The following is a 17,589-nucleotide window of genomic DNA, read 5'->3' as shown; positions in this document are numbered from 1 at the left end:
CCTCTAATAAGACTGCTTTAGAGCCCTCTAATAAGACTGCTTTAGAGAATAAATACTGTAATAATGTATGACTGGACTTCTAATAAGACAAAGGCCAAGTAAAAATCACTTGACAATTTGGAGAGATGGGCTATATGATCCATGAATCAGTCCTAAACCCAAATCCAAGAAGCAAACCTTTGGATTAATTGCGACCAAGGTGGGTTTAAGAAAACTTTGTAAGGCTGTGCATAATTGGGGTGATATAAACATATAGCACCATGATTTTCCTTGGATACTGCCTCAAAAATATCAATAATCGATATTTGGCACCTCCATTAGGGCAAGGCATGAGTGCATGGAAGTCTACCATGGAATGTAGTTGTATTCCACACAGGAAGCAAACAGGGTAAGCAACAAAAAGTGTTATTGTCACACCTTGATCTGTACCTGCCTGCCGTCCTGTACCTTTTCCACTCGTACCTGGATTACTGACCTCTGCTGACCCTGAGCCTGCCTGCCGTCCTGTACCTTTTCCACTCGTACCTGGATTACTGACCTCTGCTGACCCTGAGCCTCCCTGCCGTCCGGTACCTTTGCCCCACCTATCTGGATTATTAACCCCTGCCTGTCCTTGACCTGTCTTTTGCCTGCCCCTTTCGGATGAATAAATGGTTGTTAATTCGACGTTGTCTGCATCTGGGTCTTACCTTGAAACGTGCTAGTTATGGTGTTCTTTCATTCCAACTGACATTCAACACAGCAACAGTACATTCATTTATGCATAAATGCATATGTCTATAACACAGTCCCCCTCCAAAACTACACATATTTGGTTAGTAGAGACCCTACTGAATATTTTCCATCCCACTTTAGCTGAGTCAGGTAGAAACGTTTTCTCTGTACAGACAAATTCTCAACATTACATCGCATTTTTTCATTATTGGTTAAAAAATATATTTTTTTTATTTGTTTTCATACATTTCTTTGTGGCATAATAAAAGTGGCCATTGATTAAAATTCAATATCTTTTGAATGAGTTTTCCACATTGCTTAGCTTTTTTATAATCCGGGCTTTGATTTTGAAGGTTTTGATTTACCATACTTTATGGCGTCATCGTTTGTGCTGCTGGCAGAACACTAGTGAAGCGTTTATATGGACGAAACAGCTTGGATTCTAGAGCAAAATAAATGTCTGTGTTATTCAATGATGTTGAGAAATGAGAATGATAACTATTTATGGTAACGTGTCAGATCGTACGACTTCTAGAAAACAGTTTCATTTTTATTGGAGAGGAGGTGGTAGCGGATAAAGTCCTATTGTCTGCGCACTGCACATTATTTACTATGGCGAAAAAGTCAACTACGATACATCTATGGACTATTTTACTTTCTACCAGTGTTGGCATAATTTGGGGGAATCTGGCCAGTGGTAAGTTGCAATGTAACAATTTTGCTGGTTGGAGGACTTTGAACAACTCTTTCTGTCAAAAGTTAATTATGTCTTTGATGAAAATCAACGGCTGTTTTTCAAGCAATTCATTGTCGATGTTTCATTGTTGTTCATTTTGAAACTTGAGTTTAATATTTGTTCGATTGTAAATTAATTCCATAGAGTGATTTCTTGTGAGCATGTATTTATTTGGTAAAAATGTTGAAACATACATGTATCCTTAGTGGGGGTTACAAAGGGTCTATAAATTTGGCACATTTTAAAAGTACTTGTTTATTACCTTAAAGATAAGCCCCCAGTACTCAATTGTTTATGTTTTCATTTTCATTGGACAAAAGTAAAGTTGTTCTCATCAAATACCTTGAACACTTCAAATAGGGGTATAGAAATCCAATGCTATTTGCATGTGGAAATCTCATGGGATCCATTTGTTTATGTTTTTGTAGGGGCCCCTGAACACTCTCTTATGGTATTACATTATCGTACAGAGTGTAGCTTTAATCCCAGCCTACAGTATATGCTTGTCGGCTTTTATAAGGCCAAATCCAGGTGGTACTGATTAAAAACTGCCTGGAATTTATATGACCTCCATGTAGCATCCAATGCAACTTCTGAAGGATTCTAGGTCTGACCAGTTACTTGGAATGCACAAAGCTGTAGGGCAGCCCTACATTCCAATGTGGCGTTTTTGTTTCACTGCAGTGTAGTGTTTTGATGTATTGTTAAGGGTTTCGCTGATCAGTGAAGTCTGCGTGACTCTTTTAGGGACCTATAGTAAGGACAAACGTTCAGTGCTGAATAGATTAATCCCTCTTTTATTCTCCACCTCTCATGTTTAAAACCAGCAGGCTCCAGACCTCGTAGGGTAAGAGTTGAGTACCCCTGAGTTATAGGATGATAAATACTGTCTGTATACGAGGGTTTTGGTGCAGGTACAGTCAACTAGCGCTTGCTAACGTTAACCACCTAGCAAAAAAAAAAAAAATATATATATATATATATATATATATATATATATATATATTTTTTTTTTTTTTTTTACAAATCGATTCTTGGAGTCACAGTATCGATGTAAAAACTACACAAATAATATTGCGATGCTCTACTGTATCGATTTTCACCCGCTTCTCTAGGTATGTGTAGGGTATGTAGCCTACGACACCGTGTGTGAAGGGGAGAAGTGAGAGAACAGGTTGGCCTTTAGACTCTGCCATTACTAACAAAGTGGATCATTGCTTCCAGGGAGGCAGAACCGTTTGCTTCCTCTGATAACAGATTATTTTAACTCTGACCTACTGGTATTCCCCCCTTCCTCTTGGTCCCAGTGAAAGCTGGTGTCAGTTCCCTTACACTATTGAAACCATATTTTCACATGTATACATTTAGAGAACCATATTTTCAAATGTATACATTTAGAGTTCATATGTTAAAACCACTTTTCACATGTGAGGAAATTGCAATTTCACATGTGAAAATCTGTTCACATGTAGAATTGCAAGTTCATTAGCAGTTTCATTAGCAGTTTCAAAATCTGGGGTTGAAATAATGTTATTCTCCTCACATGTGAAAAGATGTTTCCACCGGTGGAATTAGGACAGTGGTGGAAAAAGTAACCAATTGTCATACTTGAGTAAAAGTAAAGATACCTTAATAGAAAATGACTCAAGTAAAATACTACTTGAGTAAAAGTATAAAAGTATTTGGTTTTAAATATACTTCAGTATCAAAAGTAAAAGTATACATCATTTCTAATTCCTTATGTAAAGTAAAACAGACAGCACCATTTTCTTGTTTTTTAGCCAGGGGAACACTCCAACACTCAGAAATCATTTACAGATAGCCAGGGGAACACTCCAACACTCAGAAATCATTTACAGATAGCCAGGGGAACACTCCAACACTCAGAAATCATTTACAGATAGCCAGGGGAACACTCCAACACTCAGAAATCATTTACAGATAGCCAGGGGAACACTCCAAAACTCAGACATCATTTACAGATAGCCAGGGGAACACTCCAACACTCAGACATCATTTACAGATAGCCAGGGGAACACTCCAACACTCCGACATCATTTACAAACAAAGCATGTGTGTTTAGTGAGTCCGCTAGATCAGAGGCAGTAGGGATGAACAGGGATGTTCTCTTGATAAGTCTGTGAATTTGACCATTTTCTTGTCCTGCTAAGCATTCAAAATGTAACAAGTACTTTTGGTTGTCATGGAAAATGTATGGAGTAAAAAGTAAATTATTTTATATAGGAATGTAGAGAAGTAAAAGTGGTCAAAAATATAAATAGTAAAGTAATGTACATATACTCCAAAAAATGACTTAAGTAATATATTAAAGTATTTTTTACCTAAGTACTTTACACCACTGAATTAGGGTGACCACATCTAAAAATCCCAAATGCGGGACAAGGGAACAATTTTGTGTGACATTCACAGAACAGTGGACAGAATAATTTTTGGGGGGGACAGGCTAATGGATGACATTCAAATGGCGACATAGTTCTGCTGTATGAAGGTCACTTCCTGTTAAAAAGGGGCAATCCTCAGTTGTAACATTCCATTTTGGACTTGTAAATGAATGATATGTACCCATAGATTTTTTACAGAATATAATGTATAATGTAAATGCCTCATGAGTGTATCCCATCAGAAGCCAAAATATAAGCTTGTTTTACTCCAATGTTTGTAAATAAAGTAAATGTAAACTGTCACTGTATAGCCTAAAAGCATGTTTAAAACCATCATTTTGATATTATGGATGGTCAGTCCTTGCATCCATAGCGTGGAGTGGTTGAGAGTGGTTACATTTCTCCAGCCCCATCCCTCAGCTGTTTACTGAAACTGTGGTGGGGAGAACACTTTGTTCATGTTTCAATTAAGGATTGCCGCTTTAAACACCTTTAATAGAGTAATAGTGATATTAAATGGAGAAATCCTTCAGTGAGGGAGTTACTTTTGTGCCAATAATACCAAGTAAAACTTCTAAAGTCGAATGATCTTGAAAGCAAAACATAAACCCAAAAGTATGGATAGCAAAACAAAATATTGCATGGAAATAATTTCAAAATGGGATAACAAATGAATTGTAAATGGACACAAAAAAATTGTTTTCAGGGATTTTTCTTTAATGATAATGCAATTAAATAAAACACCTCCCTCTTTCCTAAAATTTTCCCTAGCTTTAGTTACGTTACCCTGCTGCTTTGGTTATGTTACCCTTATGTTACCCTGCTGCCTTTTTTCCCAGTTCCATGTTTTGGCACATTCATTCTAGCAACATAGCTACTGCTGGTTTGCCTCAGAAGCTAAGCAGGGTTGGTCCTGGTTGGTCCCTGGATGGGAAACCAGATGTAGCTGTAAGTGGTGAAAGTAACATGTAAAAAAAAAAAAAATGAGCAAAAAACTAATTCACCAGGAAAAGTACATGTGAAACTTCACACGTGTCTGTGTGAAAATCTCAACTAATAAACATATATATATTTTTAACACATTTCACGTGATTTGTTCATACGTGTTCACACGTCTGAAAACAAAAGGTGTTTTTTTCCCCAAGTCCTTTTTTTCATGTGTTTTTTTGTTGTTGTAAGGGCTAGCCTGGTCCTTTATCTGTGCTGGTTGTTAAACTATGACCATCGGGTGTTTGCAAGACAGCAAAAACAGATCTGGGACCAGGCTAAGTGGCAGTAGCCTGTCTTGAGATTTTATAAGGATATTGCCATACACACATTTGCTTCGTCCCATATCTGTTTTTTGCTGTCGAGGCAAGACTGTACAAACAGATCTGGGATCAGGCTATATGAATATTACTTTGCTGAGATATCCAAGGGAGGACCAGGAAAATGACTGAAATACCCCAGATATTTGGGAGACTCCTCTGCTTATGGTTCCTCCCTTAGCACAGGGAGAGGGAGAAACAAATGCAGAGTGGTATTGAATATCAAATTAGCTGTTCCACCCCCTCCTATACAGTCTCAATACAGTTTGTTTCCATTTGAGTTAGGCTAATCGTGGTAGCTTGAATCATTTGAGTAGTTCTTACTCTGAGGGCACAATACTAAATGTAGGGAACTGAAATGTTAGTTTCAATTGCAGGTTATTCTCCAATCCCCTTGTGACGTTATTTTGTGTTTTTTTGTTATTGTGAGAAATACAGTATATAAAGTTATTGACTATTAATCTAAGGTAGGAGAAATGACAGAGATGGTCTATAATATTGTAACAGGCTTTGGAAATGACCGTCCCTTCCTGCTCACATACAGGTGAGCATCATGGGAGTCCCTATGTTTACCGTGTCTCTGGAGGACGTGGCCGTGGCGGGGTCTCCCCCCACAGGCCAGGGCGTCAGGGTCGGTCCTCCCAGCCCACTGTACCCCCCGAGACCCTCATCGTACCAGCCCATGCCCCGAGGGTCCACCTTAGCCAGGACGACATCATGAAGCTGAGGTTACTATCTATCAATCACTTGTTTGTCTTGTTGTCTTTTTTATTATCATTAGGTAGATGTTATTTGTTTTACCATTCTGAACCCCTTTGGGAATAAGTCTTTGTATTAATCAATGCGTGAGCTATCCTCTGAGGTTTAAATCACATCTTACTGATGAATGTTTCCTTTGCAACCGTAAAATTCAACAACATTTAACTCAACTCAACTTCCATTTCATTCAACTCAATTCTACTCTATTTGATTCCATCCAGGTTCAAGCCTACGGTGGGGTCGGTGCACCTATCCGAGGGCCACGAGGCAAAGTTCAACTGCTCCATCGACGTCCCTGACGCCAACCTGGACCTCACCGTGCTGTGGTGGAAGAACAACATGGAGCTGGCTGAAAACCTGCAGGTGGTCATCAATGAACTACAGACCGTCACACACGGGGTCATGACCCTGCTGTCCACCGTCAGGTAACTGTGATGGGAGGACTTGGGTGTGAGCAGGGGACATTCATGGCAGACACAGCATGTGAAGAAAAGAGCATTTGGATACTTAGATCCTTGCAATTTTTTGTAATTAAACTGCCAAGCTTTCAGTCACAGTCGACCTTCGTCAGAGCATAGAAACACAAACACAATGTGACACAGAGAGTGCAATCAGTATTATAAATCAGGTGGTTCTAAAATGTCTGGATTGCTACATTTCTCCACTACTTGTGTGTTTCAGCATAACCCATGTGCAGAGAGCTGACTCTGGGGACTACCGCTGTAGACTGAGAGTCAGTGACATAGAGATAGAGTCCCAGCCTATCAGCATCCAGGTCGAAGGTGAGTCCCAACATCATACAAGTGCTTCAAATGGATGACAAGGGTTTCCATGACTGGTTCTTATATACTGTGTCTTTTAGGTGACCAGTTTGAGCAAGACGAGGCATAGAATCACTGATCTTGATCATAATAAGTATTTATTTGCAATCTAAGGTGATTCTGCACAGCCTGACTGCAATGTAGTCGATCTCAAACATGTACTCTGTTTGTCTGTGTGTGTTTTTAGGTCTACCAACGTTCACCAGACAGCCTGATGACAAGAACGTAACTCGTAACAGCCCCTTTAACCTGTCGTGTGAAGCGGTGGGTCCCCCGAATCCTATCAGGATCCACTGGCTACGCAACGGTGTGCCTGTGATAGGGTACATTACCTCCTCCCCCAGCAACTACACTGTACCAGGTGAGAGAGACACACACACACACGCGGGCACATGCACAGGCTCATGCACAGATGAGCACACGCACGTGCGTATACATGCACACACATATGCACACACACATATGCACATACACGCACACACACACATGCACATACACACACACACACATGCACATATACCCACATATGCACCTACACACATGCACATACACACGAACATGCACAAACACACACATATGCACATACAATCTCTTGCTTTCATATGAAGTATTGAACTGGCTGCCAATATTATCTCAGTACCTCTTTCTGGGTTTCACAAAGAGTCTGGAGGTGTATTGGATTGTTCTATTGCTCCATCGTCTTAGTTTGCATCCCAAATGCCACCCTATTTCCTATCAAGTGCACTACCTTTGACCAGAGCCTCTGGTCTAAAGTGGTACACTACATTGGGAGTATGGTGCCATTTTGGAGATACCCTTAGCCTTTCTCCTAAGGCCTAGAAAACCTCTTAAATAAAAAAACGCGCTTTGCCCATTTTGCTAAACTTTGAATTCAGGTCATTGGCTAATACACAGACGTAGATTGAATAGGGATCTTAGCGGCTCACCTGATTCTCTCCTTTATAACACCACAAATGTACTGTAGGTCATGTTGTATTTTGCAATGTTGAGTTGGGTTTTCTGGCATACAAAATCCCCTAGGTCCTAAAGAAAATGTGTGCATAGGTCTCTTAAGGGAAATGTTTTGTTCTGTGTGCATATTATTAAGATTGAAAAAGAATGTCCCCTTATCTGAATTAAATTACCTTGTTATTTCATTAAAATGAATTGTTTCATGTAAGAGAGAAAGAGAGACCGGGAGGGTGAGAGAGAGAGAGAGAGCGAGCGAGAGAGGGAGAGATAGATAGAGACCGAGATAAAGAGAGCGCGACTGAGAGATCGAGATAGATAGAGAGATAAAGAGAAAGTAAGACTGAGATAGAGGAAGTAAGACCAAAAGAGAGTATGAGGACCAAGAAGAACTTGTGTTGTGGATTATGGAGGGAATACGGTTTCCTCATATCGCTGAATGTCCAGGCAGTCTAGCACATTTGGTTGGTTATTCATAAGCTATGGTAAAGGACATTTGTGTCAGTGTTTGTGTGTTTATCAGTGTAAAATGTGCAGAGCTGTGTCCTACTCAGCTGTAGCAGAGATGTGTTGGAGGTCTGAATACTATGATGTCAGTCTGTCTATCTACAGTCTCAGCATCTGTCTCTCCCTTTCTTTCCCTCCATCTCTTTCTCTCTCCCTCTTCTCTCCATTTTCCTCTCTTTTTTTGTCTCTCACTGTGTGTCTCTTACAGTCTCTGTCTCGTGTCTCTGTCTGTCTGTCTGTCTGTCTGTCTGTCTGTCTGTCTGTCTGTCTGTCTGTCTGTCTGTCTGTCTGTCTGGACTGTATACTAAGATAACCATGTTGGTTATTGGGGAAAATGGATCCTTTCAGTTAGTTTGGTGGGGAGGAATCTGATATTGACAAGGGTCAAGATAAGCTTTTTGTGCAAGAATGTTTTGTGTGGTTTGATGAATGGGAATGTGTTGTGTGGTTTGATGAATGGGAATGTGTTGCGTGTCAAGACCAGTGGTGCCATGTTTTGACTCCATACATTTTCCTTGACCCCCAAAGTACTCGTTACATTTTGAATGCTTAGAGTAGGACAGGAAAATGGTGCAATTCATGCACTTATCAATCGAACATCCCTGGTCATCCCTACTGCCTCTGATCTAGTGGACTCACTAAACAGAGAACATCCCTGGTCATCCCTACAGCCTCTGATCTAGTGGACTCACTAAACAGAGAACATCCCTGGTCATCTCTACAGCCTCTGATCTAGTGGACTCACTAAACAGAGAACATCCCTGGTCATCCCTACTGCCTCTGATCTAGTGGACTAACTAAACAGAGAACATCCCTGGTCATCCCTACTGTCTCTGATCTAGTGGACTCACTAAACAGAGAACATCCCTGGTCATCCCTACTGCCTCTGATCTAGTGGACTCACTAAACACACATGCTTAGTTTGTAAATGACGTCTGAGTGTTGGTGTACCCCTGACTATCCATACATTTAAAAAATATATATTTAAAAAATTGTGCTTTCTGGTTTGCTAAGGAATTTAAAATGATTTATATGTTTACTTTTGATACTTAAGTATATTTTAGCAATTACATTTACTTTTGATACTTAAGTATATTTTAAACCAAATATTTTTAGACTTTTACTCAAGTAGAATTTTACTGGGTGTCATTTTCTATTAAAGATATCTTTAGTTTTACTCAAGTATGACAGTTGGTTACTTTTTCCACCACTGCTCAGGACTGAGTAGGCTACAACATGTTGGCCTGGAGATTTGCTAAATTAGTTATGATTTGAATCCTGGACTGACAGAGTGGGGACTGCACCTTTGAAACGCTCCAAAACACCTAAAGGGACCTTAATGATTAATGAGGGCCCCGTGTGGCTCAGCTGGTAGAGCATGGCGCTTGCAACGCCAGGGTTGTGGGTTCGTTTCCCACGGGGGGCCAGTACAAAAAATAAATAATAATAAAAATAAAATATGAATGTATGTATGTACTTGTAAGTCGCTCTGGATAAGAGCGTCTGCTAAATGACTTAAATGTAAATGTAAATTAATTAGTAATAAATATCTTGAAGCTGAGCAGTGTTGTGAGCATAAAACTTGAAGTTACCTGCCTCCGTTAGGTTCTCCCACAGACAAACATTGGCTCTATGAGTTGTAGGGCCTTTAGTAGTCCTGACACAGTGATGAGTTGTAGGGCCTTTAGTAGTCCAGACACAGTGGTGAGTTGTAGGGCCTTTAGTAGTCCAGACACAGTGGTGAGTTGGAGGGCCTTTAGTAGTCCAGATACAGTGGTGAGTTGTAGGGCCTTTAGTAGTCCAGACACAGTGGTGAGTTGTAGGGCCTTTAGTAGTCCAGACACAGTGGTGAGTTGTAGGGCCTTTAGTAGTCCAGATACAGTGGTGAGTTGTAGGGCCTTTAGTAGTCCAGATACAGTGGTGAGTTGTAGGGCCTTTAGTAGTCCAGACACAGTGGTGAGTTGTAGGGCCTTTAGTAGTCCAGATACAGTGGTGAGTTGTAGGGCCTTTAGTAGTCCAGACACAGTGGTGAGTTGTAGGGCCTTTAGTAGTCCAGATACAGTGGTGAGTTGTAGGGCCTTTAGTAGTCCAGACACAGTGGTGAGTTGTAGGGCCTTTAGTAGTCCAGACACAGTGGTGAGTTGTAGAGCCTTTAGTAGTCCAGACACAGTGGTGAGTTGTAGGGCCTTTAGTAGTCCAGACACAGTGGTGAGTTGTAGGGCCTTTAGTAGTCCAGATACAGTGGTGAGTTGTAGAGCCTTTAGTAGTCCAGACACAGTGATGAGTTGTAGGGCCTTTAGTAGTCCAGACACAGTGGTGAGTTGTAGGGCCTTTAGTAGTCCAGATACAGTTGTGAGTTGTAGAGCTACTGGCTGGGAGGTGAAGGGTGGAGGGTTAGAGGCTAGAGTTGTGTTTTTTTCCAGCATGTGCTGTGGCTGGGGTTGTGTGTGTGTGTGTGTGTGTGTGTGTGTGTGTGTGTGTGTGTGTGTGTGTGTGTGTGTGTGTGTGTGTGTGTGTGTGTGTGTGTGTGTGTGTGTGTGTGTGTGTGTGTGTGTGTGTGTGTGTGTGTGTGTGTGTGTGTGCGTGCGTGCGTGTGTGTGATGGGGGTTGTAGGGAAGATGGACAGATCGGGGGATGGTTCCCTGGACAAAGGCCTCATTCACGGGATGGCCCACCACCCCTCTGCTTTACAGGGAGGGACTGGAAAGGGGAGCTGGCTGGGGACTGCCTGGCTGCAGGCTGGCAGGGTTTACTTTCATCCATATCTCTGGATGTTACGGGTAGCCTTTCCTCCCACTAACACTGAGCAGTTTCCTTCCCTTTTCTGACTCGATTCTGATTGGGCCTGTTCAGCTTTTGTTACAGGGGTGGTAGCCTACTGTTGTTACAGGTAGCCTTTGCTCCCTCAAATTCTGACCATTTTCCTTTCTGTATATTAAAGTCCAGTTAGCCACTGTTCTCTCCCAGAACAATACATGTTACATAAGGATTTACAAACCTAGTCCCCAGAGGCACAGTACAGGGTCAGACCATGGCCACATTACATGCCCACAATCTCCTCAGAGCACAAAGGGAACAAATGTGTTACAGTTTATTCAAAGATTTTAGATTCTACTTTAGTTGAAAATGGAAAAAGACATTGGGGCTAAATGTGATGCATTGATATAAAAAAGAGCAGAAATGTGTGTCCCCAAGTGTACTCCTTTTGACTACAGCCCAACTGAACCTGGTCAAAAGTAGTGCACTGCACTATATAGAGAATATGCCATTTGGGACGCATACTGGGTTATATGAGGTTGTTCTGCAACAAGGTCAGTTCAGCAGTGAAAGCCTGGTAGAATGGAACCATAGAAATAGAATGGAACCTTGCCAAACCTGATAATTACACACTGTTTGTTGGACTTGGAACCGCAATGCAATACTTCCAGGGCTAGTTACAGAAAGATCATACATTTGGCTAACTGGTTATAGAGAGATCATACATCTAGGCTTGATTGAGGTTGCCTGACCTAATCGGACCAATAGAATAGTCACAAAAGTGCAAATCCCTGCCCATTTGGCACTCTAGGCAGACTAAAGCAAATGCTAAAAGTATTTGAGAGATTTTAAATAGTATTTGAACCCAGTTTCGGCTCACTCCACACACTCACTCTCTCTATGCATTTACTGTAATCCACTAAACCAGATTCAATGTTGTTAGCCTTTTAGTTGGAATGGTCACTTGCAAGTCTCAAACGATTCTGTTTTGAGCTGCAGGAGTTGTCTAGGACAGCCACCAATAAATGGTGTCGGTGTGAAGAGCAAGTGTCTGACTTTTGCTTTGTGTGTTGTCTTTTTATTTAGACTCTTTAGTACTCATTGAATGATCTGTGAGTTGGAAGGCCCTCTGAAAGACGCTGTTAATTCTCTGGATGTGACCCACATGGCGCCGTATTCCCTTTATAGTGAATTACTTTTGACCAGGGACACAGAACTCTGGTCAAAAGTAATGCACTATATAGGGAATGGGGCGGCATTTGGGACTTACTTACAGTCTCTTCTCTAGAAAGGGAAGCTGGACGCAGTCGTTGGCTGTTATTTACTAGATTTGGCTCTTTTCGCTGTTGCCTGAAATAGACAAACCTTGGTTTGCCAAAAAAGGCTTTTCTGCTCTAATAGACCAGTATCATAAACTGAGTAACTCCCTCTCTCTCTCTTACTTTCTCTCTCTCTCTCTTACTTTCTCTCTATCTCTCTCTCACTTTCACTCTCTCTTTCACTCACTCTCGCTCTCTCTTTCTTTCTCTTAAGCTTTCTCTTTCTCTCTCTCTCTCTTTCACTCTCTCGCCCGCTCTCCCTCTTTTTCCTCTCTGTCTTTATCGCTCTTTCGCTCTCTCTACCTCTCTTTTTCTCTCTCCCTCTCTGTGACCATACACTGGCTTCTCTACAGCCTATCTCAGTTCGTAATGGGAGGTTAGTTTATTTGTCTGTTTGAAGAACTTCAATCCTGCTGGAAGTATTTAGTAACTCTGAGTGAAAATGAGAGAGATCATGAGACTTTGAGAGATGTCAAAACTTTGATCATAGTTTTACCGAAGCATAAGATTTTAGTTTATAAAGGATTCGTAGGTATTTGTATAGACCTTATACTGGACTTAGGAGGTAAGTTTCTGTACTTTTGAAACTCACTTGTTTAAAATGTCAATATTTGATTGCCGTGAAAACTGAGTGAGAGGCTCCATACCCTGACGAGACAGATGTGGCATTATGTACTACACTCTTAGAAAAAAAGGTGCTATCTAGAACCTAAAGGGTTCTTTGGCTGTCCCCATAGGAGAACCCTTTGAAGAACCCTTTATGGTTGCAGGTAGAACCATTTTGGTTCCTGGTAGAACCCTTTTGGGTTCCATGAAGAACCATTTCTACAGAGGAACCCAAAAGGGTTCTACCTGGAACCAAAAAGGGTTTTCCTATGGGGACAGCCGAAGACCCCTTTTTTTCTAGGAATGTACATTACCCATAATACTCTGCACATCATGTTTCTAGTATTCACCAAGACAACAGGCTCATTATTATTTTTATTTTTTATTTTATCCCCTTTTCTCCCCAATTTTCGTGGTATCCAATCGCTAGTAATTACTATCTTGTCTCATCGCTACAACTCCCATACGGGCTCGGGAGAGACGAAGGTCGAAAGCCATGCGTCCTCCGAGGCACAACCCAACCAAGCCGCACTGCTTCTTTAACACAGCGCGCCTCCAACCCGGAAGCCAGCCGCACCAATGTGTCGGAGGAAACACCGTGCACCTGGCCCCCTTGGTTAGCGCGCACTGCGCCCAGCCCGCCACAGGAGTCGCTGGAGCGCGATGAGACAAGGAAATCCCTACCGGCCAAACCCTCCCTAACCCGGACGACGCTAGCCCAATTGTGCGTCGCCCCACGGACCTCCCGGTCGCGGCCGGCTGCGACAGAGCCTGGGGGCGAACCCAGAGACTCTGGTGGCGCAGTTAGCACTGCGATGCAGTGCCCTAGACCACTGCGCCACCCGGGAGGCCCCAACAGGCTCATTAGATATTCAGAGGAAAGTAAACAAAACTATAAAAGGTAAATGTCCTGAAGAAAAATGTGTGTACTTGCTTCAGCAGTCTAAAAGTCTGTTGTATGGTGGTGGTAGAAGTTTCAATTGGTAAAGGCTAATGTAGATTCACACTGAGGGTACACTACAAAACAGATTCATTAGATATGCCGAAAAATGAAAACAATAACAAGCCAATCTGTTTCCAGTTCCAGTCAGCTCTCGTGGGCAGAGCAAGAAGTGAATTGTGGAATGGTTTCTGAGCTTGGAGGCAGAGCAAGCAGTGCATTGTTGTGGAAAAAGTTTCCAAGCATGAAACACTGGACAGTGTGGAAAAAACAACAGCACAAAAGGGACATTATATGGAGCAGGCCTACGCTGGGCAGATGCAGGGTTTAAACACTGCTCCTGTGTGGTGGTAGCCAGGAGAAAGAACCCAGGCATTGAGAGAGACGCCATTGGTCCAGTCGGGACTTTAGTAGAGCAGAAGCTGTTGCAAAGTGGAAAGATTCAAAAGTTTAGTTTATTGTTGAGGTACTGCCATTATCTAACCTGACACTTATCTAACCTGACACTACTTATCTAACCTGACACTTATCTAACCTGACACTAGGCCTATGTTTTGTCAAGGATGATTCAAGGATGATTCAAGGATGAGTGTGGTTTACAGCGTTTAATCTCACACCCACAACAAACCACTCACGTCAATAATTCTCTTTAGGCCTACTCAGGACTAAAGCTCTTCCCCCTGTCAAGCTGACACAGCTCTCCTCAGTCTTTTTCATGGTCTAACACTTTACCCAATACAGTACATGTAGTCCTGTATTCTGCTAATGGTAAACTATTATTAGTAACATTCACTTTCAGGCGGTAAGTGGAAGGGAATAAAATTAAAAAGTGGGTTTAGTTGGCTTGTATCACATTGTTTGAGATGTTAATTTTGCGGCTGACACAATATGACAGTTGATTTCTATTTGTGTGGTAGTTGGTAGAGGCATGAACGTTATCAAGACCTTGACTTACTTTCTATTGCATTTCAGTAGTTACTGTACTGTATGCCCATGATAAATGTATTGTTTGTAAAAGTTTCAATTTAAATATTTCATCGGTTGAGTTCACAAAGTTGAACTGAAACTACTCCACCATACTTTTATTTGGTTATACACAAAGTTAAACTTTACATTGGAAGCATTATCATTATAAAACGTGTTCCATTACCTTGTCCGACTGTACAATTCAGTTAACGTGTTCTGCTGTGTTATGTTTTTGTCTGTAGGTGTGGACAAGTACACCCAGTTCAGCTGTGAGGCCCACAACCAGAAAGGTGTCACTACTTCCAGGGAAGCTAACGTCAACATTAAAGGTAATGTGGACTCCAAAGTCTCCTCCCACACTTTGAACTGTTTGAATAAGATAACATGGACAGGGGAGATCATCCTAGATCAGCACTTTGTGAATATGGGCTTTGATCTTTTTGACTGCACATTCAGGCTGTCTGAGCAGTAATAGTGCCCTAAATCTCAGTGTGTGGTGCCCAGTAAGGCAGCCGCGGTGCTTCTTGGTGAGGCAGCCGCGGTGCTTCTTGGTGAGGCAGCCACGGTGCTTCTTGGTGAGGCAGCCGCGGTGCTTCTTGGTGAGGCAGCCGCGGTGCTTCTTGGTGAGGCAGCCGCGGTCCTTCTTGGTGAGGCAGCCGCGGTGCTTCTTGGTGAGGCAGCCGCGGTGCTTCTTGGTGAGGCAGCCGCGATGCTTCTTGGTGAGACAGCCGCGGTGCTTCTTGGTGAGGCAGCCGCGGTGCTTCTTGGTGAGGCAGCCGCGGTACTTCTTGGTGAGGCAGCCGCGGTGCTTCTTGGTGAGGCAGCCGCGGTGCTTCTTGGTGAGGCAGCCGCGGTGCTTCTTGGTGAGGCAGCCGCGGTACTTCTTGGTGAGGCAGCCGCGGTTCTTCTTGGTGAGGCAGCCACGGTGCTTCTTGGTGAGGCAGCCACGGTGCTTCTTGGTGAGGCAGCCACGGTGCTTCTTGGTGAGGCAGCCACGGTACTTCTTGGTGAGGCAGCCACGGTGCTTCTTGGTAAGGCAGCCACGGTGCTTCTTGGTGAGGCAGCCACGGTGTTAGGTCGCTGCTCTGGTGTTTTTCGGTTTTCTTTGTTAACTTATGCATTGCTGTTTTGGCTGTATTTATTACTGTATTGTGATTATGTGGATTTTATTTAAGCAATAAGGCACAAGGGGGTATGGTATATGGCCAATATTCCACGGCTAAGGGCTGTTCTTACCCACGACGCAACGCAGAGTGCTGGATACAGCCCTTAGCCGTGGTATATTGGCCATATACCACAAACTCCCGAGATGCCTTATTGCTATTATAAACTGGTCACCAACATAATTAGAGAAGTAAAAATACATGATATACTACAGCTGTCAGCCAATCAGCATTCAGGGCTCGAACCACGCAGTTTATAATCGTCAATATATTCTGTCTGTATATTCTGTTTATTCTGGCAGCACCATTTCAGGTCAATGTCCTAGTACATGTAAATGTACTTGGCAAATAAAGATGATTCTGATACTCCTTCTCTCGTGATGATGGATTGTGTTTGGTATGTTTGCAGTGCTTCCAGCTCCTGTCTCTGAGGTCACAGTGATACAACGAGAATCTAACAAACTTGTTCTGAGATGGACCCCTGGACACGATGGATTCTCCCCACTCACTACTTGCCAGATCAAGGTAAGCAAAGCTCCACACTCTCTGCCTAGATGGTGTATGATGACACAGAGAGACTAGCCTTGCCACCCATCCACATCGTTCCGGCCAAATGCCACGCCCTCTAACCATCAATCAATCAATAAATTGTATTAATTAAAGCCCTTTACATCAGCCGATGTCACAAAGTGCTATACAGAAACCCAGCCTAAAACCCCAAACAACAAGCAATGCAGATGTAGAAGCATGGTGGCTAGGAAAAACTCCCTAGAAAGGCAGGAACCTAGGAAGAAACCTAGAGACGAACCAGGCTCTGAAGGGTGGCCAGTCCTGGCTGTGACGGGTGGAGATTATAACAGAACATGGCCAAGATGTTCAAACGTTCATAGATGACCAGCAGGGTCAAATAATAATAATAATCACAGTGGTTGTAGAGGGTGAAACAGGTCAGCACCTCAGGAGTAAATGTCAGTTGGCTTTTCATAGCCGAGCATTCAGAGTTAGAAACAGCAGGTGCAGTAGAGAGAGAGAGTCGAAAACAGCATATCCGGGACAAGGTAGCATGTCTGGTGAACAGGTCAGGGTTCCACAGCCGCAGGCAGAACAGTTGAAACTGGAGAAGCAGCACGACCAGGTGGACGGGGGTAGCAAGGAGTCATCAGGCCAGGTAGTCCTGAGGCATGGTCCCAGGGCTCAGGTCCCCCGGGAGGGGAGGGAGAGGGAGACTTAGAGGGAGCATACTTAAATTCACTGGATAAGACAGGAGAAATATTCCAGATATAACAGACTGACCCTAGCCCCCCGACACATAAACTATTGCAGCGTAAGTACTGGAGGCTGAGACAGGAGGGGTCGGAAGACATTGTGGCCCCGTCCGACGATACCCCTGGACAGGGCCAAACAGGCAGGATATAATCCCATCCACTTTTCCAAAGCACAGCCCCCACACCACTAGAGGGATATCTTCAACCACCAATTTACCATCCTGAGACAAGGCCTAGTATAGCCCACGAAGATGTCCTCTATGGCACGAACCCGAGGGGGGAGCCAAATCCGGACAGGAAGATCACGTTAGAGACTCAACCCACTCAAGTGACGCACCCCTCCTAGGGATGGGATGGA

The 17,589-nt window shown here is 42.9% G+C and overlaps 1 protein-coding gene across 1 annotated transcript in view; it reads left to right on the top strand.

Annotated features, from left to right (window-relative positions):
• Positions 1 to 1,107: 1,107 nt before the first annotated feature.
• Positions 1,108 to 17,589, top strand: part of mertka (c-mer proto-oncogene tyrosine kinase a) — a 38,845-nt gene continuing 22,363 nt past the window's right edge. The window contains exons 1-7 of the mRNA XM_055889992.1: positions 1,108 to 1,411; positions 5,704 to 5,887; positions 6,140 to 6,343; positions 6,600 to 6,700; positions 6,927 to 7,100; positions 15,046 to 15,132; positions 16,376 to 16,491. Of these exons, the coding sequence (XP_055745967.1) occupies positions 1,219 to 1,411; positions 5,704 to 5,887; positions 6,140 to 6,343; positions 6,600 to 6,700; positions 6,927 to 7,100; positions 15,046 to 15,132; positions 16,376 to 16,491 (1,059 nt within the window). The 5' untranslated portion in view covers positions 1,108 to 1,218. The remainder of the gene's footprint in view (positions 1,412 to 5,703; positions 5,888 to 6,139; positions 6,344 to 6,599; positions 6,701 to 6,926; positions 7,101 to 15,045; positions 15,133 to 16,375; positions 16,492 to 17,589) is intronic.

This window comes from Salvelinus fontinalis, chromosome 30 (genome assembly GCF_029448725.1).
Source record: "Salvelinus fontinalis isolate EN_2023a chromosome 30, ASM2944872v1, whole genome shotgun sequence".
NCBI classification, from domain to species: domain Eukaryota; kingdom Metazoa; phylum Chordata; class Actinopteri; order Salmoniformes; family Salmonidae; genus Salvelinus; species Salvelinus fontinalis.
Note: the sequence above shows the minus strand (reverse complement) of the source record. Positions and strands in the feature narration are given on the sequence as shown.